General features: G+C 34.9%; 1 protein-coding gene across 1 annotated transcript in view; it reads right to left on the bottom strand.

Moving 5' to 3' along the window:
* Positions 1-7,499: 7,499 nt before the first annotated feature.
* LOC121415538 (protein unc-13 homolog A-like) overlaps positions 7,500-14,632 on the bottom strand; it is a 66,790-nt gene continuing 59,657 nt past the window's right edge. The window contains exon 4 of the mRNA XM_041608774.1: positions 7,500-8,464. Coding sequence (XP_041464708.1) covers positions 8,173-8,464 — 292 coding nt within the window. The 3' untranslated portion in view covers positions 7,500-8,172. The remainder of the gene's footprint in view (positions 8,465-14,632) is intronic.

Genomic DNA, 14,632 nt, shown 5'->3' on the forward strand with positions numbered 1-14,632 from the left:
TGACAGATGGAGACAGATAAACGTCAAATCTTGTCTTTCACTGTAATCTTCATTACGTCTGGGCTTTTATATCTCTTTCTATATTGCTATCTTTCTCACCTCTGCTCTTTTCTTGTCTCCAGCTTACTTCATTATGAATATGTCTGTTTGCTGGTTAGGTTTCACTTCCTAGCTGTATTTCTCAGATCTTTGAGTGTATTCAAGAAAGAATGTCTGCTCTTCTTTCTCTTCTCTTTTCTTCTCTCTCTGAATACTACCACCCACCAACAACCCACTCACTCACACACACAATGGTCCATATTATCTCTCAACATCTTTTGTCACCGTCCCTTTCCAACTTTCTCCCTCTCTTTCTACGGCAGACAGTCTCTCATGTCCAGCACATCATCTAACCATAGATAAGCTGTGCATGCATGATTTGAGCGTTGACCATTAAAAAATCACTTTAGTCCTTTTCCTCTGAATATCTCATTTCCCCAAATATTTTTACCAAAAAAAAAATATTGTATAAAATAATGAAGAATTACTATGTTTATATTCCTTTGCAGGCAAATTTTACCACCTAAAGTCTGAATAATGGATGTAAAATCACCAAAACAGCTTACTTCTTAAAAACAAAAGGCATTGCGCACTGGAACTGAGTGGTCCATGTATAAAAAGTTATGGAAGTAACATAATCCAAAGTCAATGAATTTAAGCACCTCTCAGCTTTACTTTATGCAATTTACACTATTCATGTCTGTCTGGTAAAAGGGAGAAACATCTACTTTCAGAAATATTAAGCAACATTCATGTATGATAGGTTCGCCAGCTGTATTCACTCTGTAGCTACTAATTGATAGATACTTAACATCCCTATATTAGGCAAACCATCATCTTCACTAATTTTCTTTCATCAAATTTCAACTGCAGGGCTCTTTGAAAGCTAAGCTTATATCCTACTTGTTGAAAGTACAGTGATTTTTCTCCTATGTGAATACCCACAGTGAACTGTCTTTCCTACTCTATTTCTTCCCTTCTATCTGTTTTTCCTCTGCCCCCCCTCCCTCTCTCTCTCCCTCTTCCACTCTTTCTCTTTTCCCTTTTACTCTATTATTCCTGAATTTATCTCAAAGTGGAACATCTATCTCCTTCATTCTCTTTCATGTTCTCTCAGCAGCAAATCGAGAAAAAACAGAAAGACAAGGCCAATTATGGCATTATCAGCTTTATTTTCAATCTTAAAAGGCACTCATCTTGCCAGACGCATTGTACACACACTGTAAGTATCTTTATCAAGTAGTTTTTAAAAGGCCTTGCGTGAGGCCTACAAATCAAGGATGTCTACATGTCTAATGTACAGGAGTTATACAATTGTGCTTGAAGATAAGAGACTCTTTGATGCTGATTTCTACTTCATTTTGCATCTTTGATAATTCAAGTATCCATTTTATCCCTTATTTAGTTCTATCTATAAATTGCAAAATTCTTGGTCATACTTTGCAGGTTAACCCATTGCACATGAAATCAAGCATGTCTAATGTAAATACGGTTTATACCATTGTGCATGATAAGATGAGACACTGAAGCTGTTTGATACTCCACTTTGCATCTTTGATAATTCAAGTATCGGTTTGTATCGTCCCAATTTCAACCCTTTTTTCTCATTCTATAAATCATAACATCCTTGGTCATACTTTGCGATTTAACCCATTGCATACAGAATTTAGAGGTTCCTGCATGGTCATTGTTTGTTGACAAAATTGGTACAAATAAATAAGAATACTAGTCCTTATGCATTCTTTTCATAGTACTCTTAACCTATTTTGAAATAAAGTCCCCCAAATAAAAGGAAAATGAAACCTTTGGAAAAAGATAGCTTTTGTGAAAACAGAAAATCAACGAAAGTTTGAGAAATATCAGACATATAATGAGAAAGTTATTAGCATTTGAATATTGCGATCACTAATGCCATGGCAAGATGTGTGATGTAACTTTAGATTACTTTTGTACCCATTTCACTTAAACTGCCTCTTTTATCACATTGATCAGTAGAACATGTGTTCTTTCTATAGAAGAGCATGTAATACAGATTTCTAAAGAATACATCATGGATGAAGAGTTTGTATCAAAATAAGAATAAGCAAAAAGGGACATTTTGGGGGTATTTTATAGTCGATCAAAGGGAAAGTTGTTCACATGAGACAGCACGCATCGTTGTTGCATTGACAATGGGAAGATCTCCATAGTGATTGCAATATTCAAATGCTCATAACTTTCTCATTATTTGTCCGATTTTGCTCAAACTTTCTTTTTTCTTATTCTTTGATTATTCTGTTTCAACACAAGCTCACATGTTCCAAAGATTTTATTTCCCTGTAAGCTCAAATCATGAGTACTTGACCCTTACTAAAAAGCCGGACATTTAATAAAACTGAAGAAGATTTTTTATAATCTGCATTATAGAATGGCTCACTTTCAATAGAATCAAATCATGGCTGGAGCAATCAACAACAGGATACTCAGTGAAAAAATGATTATATTACTTCTAAAATACATACTGCCTATGGATCTACTTGTTTTGATTGCTTTTGCACAAATGACAGCCAGGCTACTCTGTCTAAATTGTGATCACGAAGAAATCTCAGGAGTCCAATTTAAAGACAGTGGTGAGTGGATTTCAATGAGGGTTTAGATTTATGTGTTTCACTGTTCATTGATGCCTTGCTATGACTAGCATCAGAAAAATGCATCAAGCAAAATGAGATTCTTCATCCCTTATCCCACAATATTCTCCAGCATAGAGCCTGTATTTTTTTTTGTTACTACATGGTTTGAGAAAATCAAGAATGTAATCATCATTGGGAGCATATGAATTATATAGCAGAACTGTACATTAACTGAACATTATCCAATAATTTCTGGAAATCTGTTTCCAATGTATTTAAGTATCATTTCATTTGCCAGTTGATATGATTGCAATTGCACATTAAATATCAAATAATGTAGGGTTTGATTTTTTCTTTTATACAATAAAGAGATTTGCCTCTGTGTAATAGCAAAGACAAACACTACCCAAAAAATAAGAAAAAACACAAAATGATAAACAAAGGTTTCTGCATTACACTTTACTTTGTCACCTTTAATGCTTTGTAAACTGTAACTGTTTCAATTTTTTTTTTGCTTTGAAATTATATTGCAAGTCACTAATGAGTATCTTGATCCCTTCAACCTATGCTACTGATCAATATCAATACCAATGAAATTACAACAAATTTCCTTTTATTTAGATAAATAAGGAAATTAACATCATCATACTATAATACTTCGTCAGTGATTTTAAGAAATTTTCAAAATGTATTTTTTGCACATTCTGAAAGCCCGTGATTCACTCTATTCATTTGACAAATTTCAGATCAAAAGTCATATCATTTAAAGAATAAGAGCATATATGCATTTATTATGAATCGGCTCAAAGTCTCCTTTGATTTTACGAACTGGCTCAACCCATACTTTGCGTACTATAAAGTCTCTGGAATGGCGCGCACAGATTAAAGACCCGACGTAGATGCTGCGCATTTGCGGCACATATGCGGTTTGCACAAAGTTTGTGCAGTCATGCACGTGGCAAGAATGATTTTGCCAACTGGATCAAACTGTGGTTTATGCCGCTAAAAAAAACAGTGCGCATGATTTTATGAAGTGACTTAAACTCCCCTGTTTTGGGTAAGAATTAACAGCTTCTGAAATGCATAAATGTGCTTCATTTCAAATAGTGAGAGAATGCATACGAATTGCGCACAAAATTTTGTATATCATAAAAGAATAGAATGTATGCTTTAAATCCATATTAATAATTGATCTGGTTTCTTTTAAAGGGTGAAGTTATGAGGGTATGAAAAACATTCGAACTTTGAATGCGATCATCTCAAAATCATGTTTGGAGACCCGCCGAGGTTTGAACCAGTTCGTAAAATCACTGACAAATTAAAAGTAAATAAAGTATAGCATTTCTGTCAGTTTTATTGGTTCATAAGAGATCTGTTTCAGTATATATTATTCCAATAGATACTTATTCCATAGGGGAGAATTCTATGAAGAGTTTTTTAATTTATTTTATCATTTTTACCAGAAGAATTTATCTGATTGAAATAAAATATTTCAGTTCGCCAAAAGTTTGAACATTTTATCCTAAATTGCTGAATAATTAATGACAAAAAAGAGAATAGTTGCTAAGATAACTACTAGATATCCACATCTGGTCACATCCCCTCCACATACATTAGGAGAGAAGGAAATCTTTCTTATGATATGTATGCAAACTTTTATTATGGCAATTACCCGAAACCTTATAATTATTTAACCATCATCATCCGTTAAAGTACAGTCCACCAGGTGGGTGTATCATTGTACTTGTAGAATTGTGCAGGAGTATGTACAGTGCTGTGGAAGATCTATTCTATGTGCGGTTAAAAAATAAATAAATAAAAAATAAAAATAAACTAAAATAAAATATAAATTATGAGACACTGCCCTAGATGAAACCATATAGTCCAACGGACAGAGCACCTTGCCTTTTGTTTTACACTTCACCAAAGCATACAGTACATCAAGAGATGTATGCAAGCTTGAAAGGTTTACAAAGGAACTCAAAACAAGAAATCCTCCCCAAAGTCAACAAAAGATCACATAACAAGGGAAACTGTTAAAGCCAGCAACAGAGAAGAACATCAAAGAAAATGACCAAGAATCGGAGACTGTCCACGGCTAGTGTTGCAGCCCTATGACGTGATGGGAATATTCTCGCCCCATTTCAGTCTCTTTTGTATCGCATGTCGCTGCCAGAGGCAAGTCCGCTTCGACCTGCAGAGAGGCTGTGTCCGTATATATCATGTCTACCTCCCCTCTTCATCGTTTTTTGAAGTAAATGCTTGGCGACTGCTGTTGATGTTTTTGGTGTAGGTCTATTTTCTTATTCGATCACTCCAATAGGGTAACTAGACTCTACATGGAGCACTAAGTAGATTCGCCTGAAGCATTAGGGGTCAATCTAAACCATGCACAGTATTATTCAAGAAGCGTAAATTGTAATTACATGAGGCATGTTTTACAATCACACTGGTATAAGATGAGTGTAAAAGTGATGAAATTTATCTTTATTATTGCTCACTTTTCTACTTCTCCATGTTACTGAGGGTATTTTGTCTGAAAAAATGACATTGGTGATGCCTTCGAGTAAAATAGTTATGTTTAATTATTCAACTTAATCATTATTACATGTTTACGGTTTAGGGCAAGAAAGCTGTTAAGCAGAGCAGCAAACTTCTGTATATCCCATTAACCTTAGCAAATGTAGATGAGTACCCCCCCATCCACGAAGCTATGGTACCCTGCAACAAGTTGAGAACATTTTAAAGTGAAAACAACCTGAACATGCACGGCATAAAGTTTGGTTCAAGCATGCAATAGACACTATTCTTGTTTAGTCTGAAGACAAGACAAACACATGCTGCTATTGACATTTAACCATTCCTTTTTCTTCGTTCTCATATTATGATGAACTGTTCTCAAAGGGAGGTCTAATTACCCCATTAGGGATCCCACCTGTTCTAGTATTTGTGCATCTACACTGATGACTGGCAAGAAAAAGAATGGTCATTTTTCAAGCTTAAAGCTAAATGCTAGTTTTGGTACCGATATCAAAATGAGTTTGTACAGAATCCAATAAAATGACCACCAAAGTGTCTGTTTGTATAAATAAAATGCATGTGCCAAAGGATTCTGTAAGAAATTGTGTAATTGCTGAGAAATCAGCAAATAAGCACAGGATTATTCGGGTAGAGCGTCGGGCCCGACGCTCTAAGCAATAATTATACATTGTCCCACGTGCGCTTATCTGTGTTGGGGATCTTCGGTGTGAACATTTTTCAGCATAGATTTCAAGATTTCACAAAGTTCAGTTTATGTAACTGTACCAGATCTAGATCCTCGATGATATACAGACTTTCTCATGAAACCAGTGTTTACTGCAACTACTGGAATTTCTCTTTAAAGCTAAATGAAAGTAGTTGCAGTAAAACACTAATTTCATGAGAAAGTCTGTAAAACCAAGGTTAAGTATAACTACATCATCAGGATCTAGATCTGGTACAGTTACATAAACTGAACTTTGTGAAATCATAAAATCTAAGCTGAAATAACAATCACACTGAAGATCGCCAACACAGACAGGCACGCGTGGGATAGTGTATATTATTATTGCTGGAATAAAGACCCAACGGAAGTGCATGAATCTGCGCTTATTTTGCTTATTTTTCAGCAGTTACACAATTTCTTCCAGAATCCTTTGGCACATATTTTCTATTCATACAAACATACACTTGGGTGGTCATTATCTTGGATTCTGTAAAAAGTTATTTTGAGATCATTTGTACCACAACTGGTATTTATCTTTAAAACCTGAAATAGATATTGCAAATCTCATTTCTGCATACAATGGACCCTAATTTGTGAATACCAATTAATTGCATCATAGACAATTACTAGTCCAATGACACTTGCAAATAGGGTTTCAACACATGAAGTGCATCATTACTGGTTTCCAATGCGCTTCATTTGAAATGGTTATCTAAAAAATAATCAAGACAATAAAAAGGAATTTTACAAAATTCTACATGTACACCGATTAATACCAGTATGTGGGAGGAAACTGCCATCTGCGACCATTTTTTTTCTTGGAATAAAGACTTACAAAACCATCATAACACCAATTACCGCTCTTCATTTCCTGTACAAAAAAGACAGTTAGCAGGATGACAACGCTTGAGCTTCTTGTATTGTTAGGCTCACCAAGGATTGTTTTTTTAAATCGGGGTAACCAAACTGTCTCATTTGACAATTTAAAAAAGTAGTTTTTTTTTCCTTAATATTTGTGTATGTGATTTACACTTAAAGGGTATTTCTTTTGTATTGTGAGACACAAGTTCACACATTTATATATTATATTATTTTTTTGTATAGAAGTGCCATATTTTACTGTCAATGCTTACTTTTCCAGAGAGGGCACTTTTGGACTAAAATGGAGTTGAGAACACTAGAAGTGACCTGTCTGAAAACTAATCCGATGTGGGTGAAGTGAATGTCCAGTTTTATGTTTGTTTCATATACAAGAGTTTGTATAGACAAAACATTATTAAACAAGCAATGTCTACCTATTCGCAAAAACACAGAATTCGAAGAAGACATTTTTGGTAAGAATTTGCACCCTACTTTCGATTAGAAGTAAAAAAAATAATACCGTAATAAAAAAATACATATATATATAATTTTTCAAACTATTGCTTTTTAATAAAAGCAATTCTGATTCGCAAAACAATGCCTTATGATTGCCAATAATAAGATTCAAGGTCTCAAAATTGGAGAGAAAAAATAGAAAGTATTTTCGGCCCAGCATGCTTTTTTTAAGGAATGCCCTGTTTGTAAAACAACCTTATGATAAGGTTTCAAGAAAATAATACAAATAAATGCTGAAATAAAATAATTTGGGTTCCTATGGTTATGCAGGAAAACAATTGGAAGGCTTACAATATTCAACGTAATGGCTTCTTGCAGAGATGTCCTAGCTTTCACAAAGGGTTAAATCAGCGATACCTGCCACTTTGTAACAAATACTTCAGAATAGTATTTCTAGGAGTAATGTTAGGTTATCTCATCTGGGTTGAGTGTGACAAATGTTGATTAATAACTTCACAAAGGATGGAGAGTTTTCCACCAAGATGATACACTATAGTGTCTTAACTTCATACTATCCATGATATCAAAAAAAAGTTCTGTTCTCAAGGTATTGATATATCCAAAACTGCCCGATGAGCAAATATTGATTAGTAACCGCCGAAATGAGCTTGCATGTTTAAAAAGTGTTTTAGCTGCTGCTCAAGACATATCAAGGGTGAGCCGGACATATGTAAAGCAATATTTTAGCAATTATCAATCCAACTTGAAGCACAGTCAAGGGAAAATCCCTTCTTTGAAAATCAAGTTTGGCAAATTTACAAGTGCATGTCATGATCCATTGAGAACGATCAGAAGTTCCGGTAATCTTTGGTGATGGGTCTAGGCATTGAGACGTTTCTGTTATCTGAAACGATTATGAATACTTCTTCTTTATTCAAAGGGCAATTCATTTCAAACGATCTATTTTCTCCTACTTTTGGTACCCATATCATTTACTGCAAGGTCACTGATTTTAGTATTACCCTTGTGCATATCAGTAGATCCCTCGTTAGTCAGTTCCATTTCTATTGATGAAAATGAATTAATGATCATAATGATAGTGATTATGATGATGACATTGAAGATTTGGCTTACCTCACTGGATTGTTTAATCCCTCGGAGGGGTACCAGAGCAGTACCCAATAGGGTATCCCAGATTAATCCTTTGGTCCATAGCTCAACGACCAATCCAACATTTAGTTGATTAGTCTCGCTGAAAATAAGAAACAAACAATTATTTCATAAGCATTCCTTTACTACAAAAAAAAAGATATATCATCCCTGATTTATGAAATGGCAGTAGTGAGGAAAACACTTTTTTTTTATTTTGAGGGGGTTTGCAATTTTTGGACCTTGTATCACATCAAAGTCCAGACCATGATAACGGTCAATTTTGAAACTATGACACAACCATTAACTAGAAACATAACTAGAGAGATTCATAAAATGGGTATAAACCTATCCATCGTAAGTGGTGCTAAGATCTACAATGATTGGTTTTCAATTTGTATACAATGAATACATGATTTCATCACTAAAGGCCTCTGGAGGAAAAATAATATCCGTTACAATTCATTCACAGTTGAAGTGATCTTTTGCCTAGAAAAGCTTCACCAAAAATAATATTGATTAATATGGAGGAAAAGGTCAGAGATCATAAAAGAATATCTCACAGATAGATGTATCAGATGAACAAACAGTAGTTTTCATTCAATAAAAAACTCATAAAGCAATAACAGAGAAAAATCAAATGACCCCTTAGCTGTCCTCTGAAAGGTCGCCCTAGTCTCCTTCGATCTATGCAGCTGTTTGATTGATTTTTCATTTTTCAATGTTAAAGTATGACCAGCTATCCGTGCACAAATATTCAATATTGAGTGAGTGAGCAAAATCCAAGAATACCTGCTCCTTAAAGTAGAAGAATTATAGACTACGGTCGCATTCAAACAATAATGCAACCTTTGCATTGCTTTTTGCAAAGATACTGACATACAATAAGTGTTACGTTCAAGCACCAAGTCGTTTGAGATGAAATAATCATCTTTCAAAATGCAATTATGAAGTGCTAAAAATGTTTTTGTGATTCAACAGTACCACAATCTCTTAAATGAACACACGTAGGTCTCAAGTACACTCAAGATTAAAAACAATAATTCTACAGTCAAAATGGGCAATTTGGTACACAGTGACCAGAGTCTTCCCACAAGACAGAGGATTGTCAACAAGCCAGATGATTGTCAACATCAAAATTATTTCCTGCTTATAGCCTGTAATATTGTAAGATATAAACATTGATTTCGGTTTCAATACATGTCCGAAAGGGCGCAGTTGATTTCTCTTATGGTGAAAATAACTATACTGGGGTGTTTTCTTCAGTTTACATTGGAGATCGGGAGGGGGAGGGGTTGGATTTAGCATGTAAGAAAGGTTCATCCGTCATTCTTAAAGTCGCTCCTAACTTAAGAACAGCTTTATGAAACACCCACCAGGCTACAAGCTGAAAATCTTTTGATTTAGACAAGCATACTTTAACACTGCCTCTGCGCAGTCGCATGTCTTGCATAATGAAAAACTATCTTCATGTCTATACAGAGAATCAAATTTCAAAGCCCACTCAGCGAGAATTCAGGTTCATTTGAGAGGTTACAAGAAAAACTCTCAAAGAACAAGTCCACCCCAACAAAAATTTGATTTGAATAAAAAGATAAAAATCCAACAAGTATAACACTAAAAATTTCATCAAAATCGGATGTAAAATGAGAAAGTTATGACATTTTAAAGTTTCACTTAATTTCATAAAACAGTTATATGCACATCCCAGTCGGTATGCAAATGAGGGAACTGATGACATCACTCACTCACTATTTCTTTTGTATTTTGTTATATGAAATATGAATATTCTAAATTTCTCCTCATTGTCCTGTGAAACAAAAGTTTTATTTCTCCCTGAATACGTTGAATTATCATTGCTTAACATTTTATGATTCAGTCAAGTTGGTCCTTATTGTCAAATCAGCAAAAAGTGAAATAATGTTAAATTCGAACAAAAAAAAAAAAAGAAATAGTGAGTGAGGGACATCATCGATTCTCTCGTTCACATGTGACTAAGGGTGTGTTTATGCTTCCATTGCGAGGACAGAATCAGCGATTTCAAACGTCGATTCAAAACGTTGATCGTAAACGTGGTTCTGGGAGTGCTGTTTATGCTAACTTTTCAGAGCAAATCATGATCACCAGCTGGCTTCGCATCGTAAAGCGAGGTCAAATTGAGCGCGCCTCTTTTCAAAAGTTTTTTTCCGATTGTTGTTATTACCTGGAGATAACATGGAGCAATACGACTGTATTTGCCCGCGGATTTTCATCTCACCGGAAGCATGTACCAAATGACGTCATTTAAACACGTTTACGATCGTGGTTCTGTTTATACTTCCCCAGAAAGCCTGATTCTGGTCAAACGACGTTTACAAATGCACCTTTTTGTGAGTTTACGATCAGCGTTTTGAAACAGCGTTTAAATGAAAGTAAGCATGGACGCAACCGTGTTTTGGACTAATCACGTTTGGAAACGCTGATTCTGGCCTGAAAAGTGGAAGCATAAACACGGCCTAAATTGTGCATATAACTATTTTGTGAAAAATAAATGAAACTTTAGAATATCATTACTTTCTTATCTCACATCCGATTTTGATGAAATTTTTAGCGTTATGCTTGTCTGATTTTTCTCTATTGATTCAAATCAACACTTTTATGAGGTGGACTTGACCTTTAAATTTTGCTTCTGTATAACAGGGAGTTTCTAAAAGAAAAAAGGAACCAATGTTTGAGGGTCAGTTATATCAATAATACATGGTATCTCCTTGTGATTTCTATTTCACAATGCTAAGTAAACTAATCCACTCATAAATGAGACACCTTCCTCACATCACCATTGTAACAGATCACGGAGGTATATAAAAATCTTAATTTCTAGGTTTCATGTAACTATCATTTTCATTTCTTCATCTCGTTATAGTCAGTGACAGCTTCTGCCGTGTTTTATTTTGTACCTTCACAATGAGCTTTGCAATGTGTTTATAACCAATCCACTTCACTCTTAGAGCATACCACGTTTTCCCACACTATACCTGCATGGATTTAGGTCCAAATGCAAAACATCCAATTAGCAATTGAAGTGGAATCGATTTAAAGTGAACCCGGTTTTTTCTCTAGAACATCTCCATTTTAGAAGTCTATATCATATGTCAATCTGCAATTCATTACTATCAAATGCATTCCCATACACGATTCAGTTACAAATGACGTATACGGAAAAATGTATCAATTACAAGGACAAATATAGTACAGTTGTTTCTATCTTTGAAATGGGGCTGATAAACACAAATAAAAAAACAATTCCAGTTTGAATCACTATTTATTGTTGTTAGTTGCAAAATTGCAACAAACAGGGGATCATTATATTTCTTAGTTTAATAAGTCAGTCTAAATTGCCCCTATTCATGATATTGGTATACTGCAAATCCACCTCAGAAGGTGGTTTCAGACCGCCTCGAAGTTCGTCAGTTCCAGGTATTTTTCTGATGAGGAAATTTACCCCGATCAAAAAATACCAGGTAATATTGGCAATGTGAAAGCAAATTGCGCGTAATCTCCCCGAAAGAAAATACCCACTAAATAGTAGGTAATTGTCAAAAATTACGAGAACTATCGTTGGGATTTTTCCAAGGTCGCAGGTATTTTGGCAATGTGAAAGCAATTTTCAAGAACTTTTAGCCCAGCATGTAGTTGGGCACGGGTGCCTTGGGTGGCTGCTGAGCTAGTGATTTTAAATCTCGAGCCTCGCTTGCTTATCAGATCATACTGCACATGCTCATAACTTAAGGAACGTATCCCAAGGGTATTTTTCGGGGCGGTGTGAATGCAGGAAAAATTAATAGGTATGTTCTAGCCTTAAAAAGTTCTCGTAATTTAACAAGGATTCTCATGATCGAGGCGGGTTGAAACCACCTAGAGACGTTTAATTCATCAGCATATTTAGCGCCTAAAATTATTCAAAACCACCTGCATCCACTGGATTTCTTTGGCCACCAATGTAAGAGAAAAACAAGTGGAATGACTCTGGCCGTCTCATCTGCATCACGTGATTCAACATAGCAGCATTGCTGACTTTGAAAACTACTATAACTCGCACAAGATGTTCAGTGATACTTGGTTACTCATATTTACACGTTTTATGAACTAGACCAAGACACAGAAATAGGATGGTAATTCAACAAATACCCCCAATGTGGCCAAAATTCATTGACCTCACATGACCTTTGACCTTGATCATGTGACCTGAAACTTGCACATGATATTCAGTGATACTTGATTACTCTTATGTCATCAAAAAAGTCAGATCAATAAACTTGCAAAGTTATGATGGTAATTCAACAGATACCCCCATTGTGGCCAAAGTTCATTGACCTTTGACCTTGGTCATGTGACCTAAAATGCGCACAGGATGTTCAGTGATACTTGATTACTCTTATGTCCAAGTTTTATGAACTAGACCAACATACTTTCAAGTTATGATGGTAATTCAACAAATACCCACAATTCGGCCAAAGTTCATTGACCCTAAATGACCTTTGACCTTGATCATGTGACCTGAAACTTGCACAGGATGTTCAGTGATACTTGATTACTATTATGTCCAAGTTTCTGAATCAAATACAAAAACTTTTAAATTTTTGATTGTAATTCAACAGATACCCCCAAATCGACCAAAGTTCATTGACCCTAAATGACCTTGGTCATGTGACATGAAACTCATGCAGGATGTTTGGTGATACTTGATTGACCTTATGTCCAAGTTTAATGAACCAGGTCAATATATTTTCTAAGTTATGATGACATTTCAAAAACTTAACCTCAGGTTAAGATTTTGATGTTGATTCCCCCAACATGGTCTAAGTTCATTGACCCTAAATGACCTTTGACCTTGGTCATGTGACATGAAACTCTAATAGGATGTTCAGTAATACTTGATTAACCTTATGGCCAAGTTTCATGAACTAGGTCCATATACTTTCTAAGTTATGATGTCATTTAAAAAAACTTAACCTCAGGTTAAGATTTGATGTTGACGCCGCCGCCGTCGGAAAAGCGGCGCCTAATGTCTCACTCTGCTATGCAGGTGAGACAAAAACCCTGTCATATAAAGATTGAATAAAATTAACATTTTTTTTACATTCTTTGCTAGGCCCCTTTTTCCAGACAATATGGACTAACAAAACCCCTGCTTAAACCACAGTTCTGGATATGAGCCAATATAACAACCTTTTTTTAATATGGCAGTAACATAAAGTTACTGGTGTATGATTCAGAGCAGAATTAGTCCCATACATGCAGATCACGTTAAGATTTCCAAAATCTTACAGTATACACTGAGTAAAGCTGCTTTGTAAATTGTAATCAAAGATTTCTAAATCAATTTGAAAATTTCTTATGATTTAATCTTATATCCACAACAGGTATTATCTTTAAGATCCACATTTATCTCTGCACTTGAAATGGCTATTTTTATTCTTTTAAACCACTCTCTATTTTTCATAAGTGAGATCTCGAACATGATTTTAAAGTATGAAAAAAATGCATAACTTTATCACGTGTTCAAAATTTCTTTATCTCTTTCCTCTATGGCAAGCACATTTTTTCCTAGGTGCAGATGATGTGTTAAATCCAAGGTTATATGACCTTTTTGCAACGTACTTACTATTTAATAGACAAATTGTTATTCCTCCCACGGTAGACTAAAATGTACACTATAAGCTTCACTCCTATAAGTACTATTCTGCAATAACCTTCCAAAGCTGATCTTGTATTAGCCCTTAAATCAATCATTTTTCCTTTCCACAGTCCTAGTTTTTAATCATTGACCATCTTTTTAGAAATATATGGCAAAAATAAAATATACATGTACATATATATTTATATATACAGTATTTTCTCTCTTAGATTCTCAATCTCTGCAAGTACTGAAAGGCTGTTTTACTATTCTTATGTAAATCTTATAATTTTCACTCTTCAATTAGAAAGTACATGTAATATATTCAAGACATTATTTTCAAAATTTGAACTACCCTTTATACAGACATCCAAGACACGATATATTATTTTCAGACCACCCCCTCACTCTCATCTTTTCTTCTACAAAAAAATAACATCACCATCATTACGAACTACGTACACAAAAAATGAACAACATCAATATTAGAAGACATCAGGGCTCCATAACACAAAGATTAGCAATCAATCGCTAAATGAACTGACCAATCAATATCAATGTTACAGGTGCATTTGGTTTGAAATACTGAGCAGGGACCAATCAGTGTGGTTCTTT

This window comes from Lytechinus variegatus, chromosome 5, assembly GCF_018143015.1.
Source record: "Lytechinus variegatus isolate NC3 chromosome 5, Lvar_3.0, whole genome shotgun sequence".
Lineage (NCBI taxonomy): Eukaryota > Metazoa > Echinodermata > Echinoidea > Temnopleuroida > Toxopneustidae > Lytechinus > Lytechinus variegatus.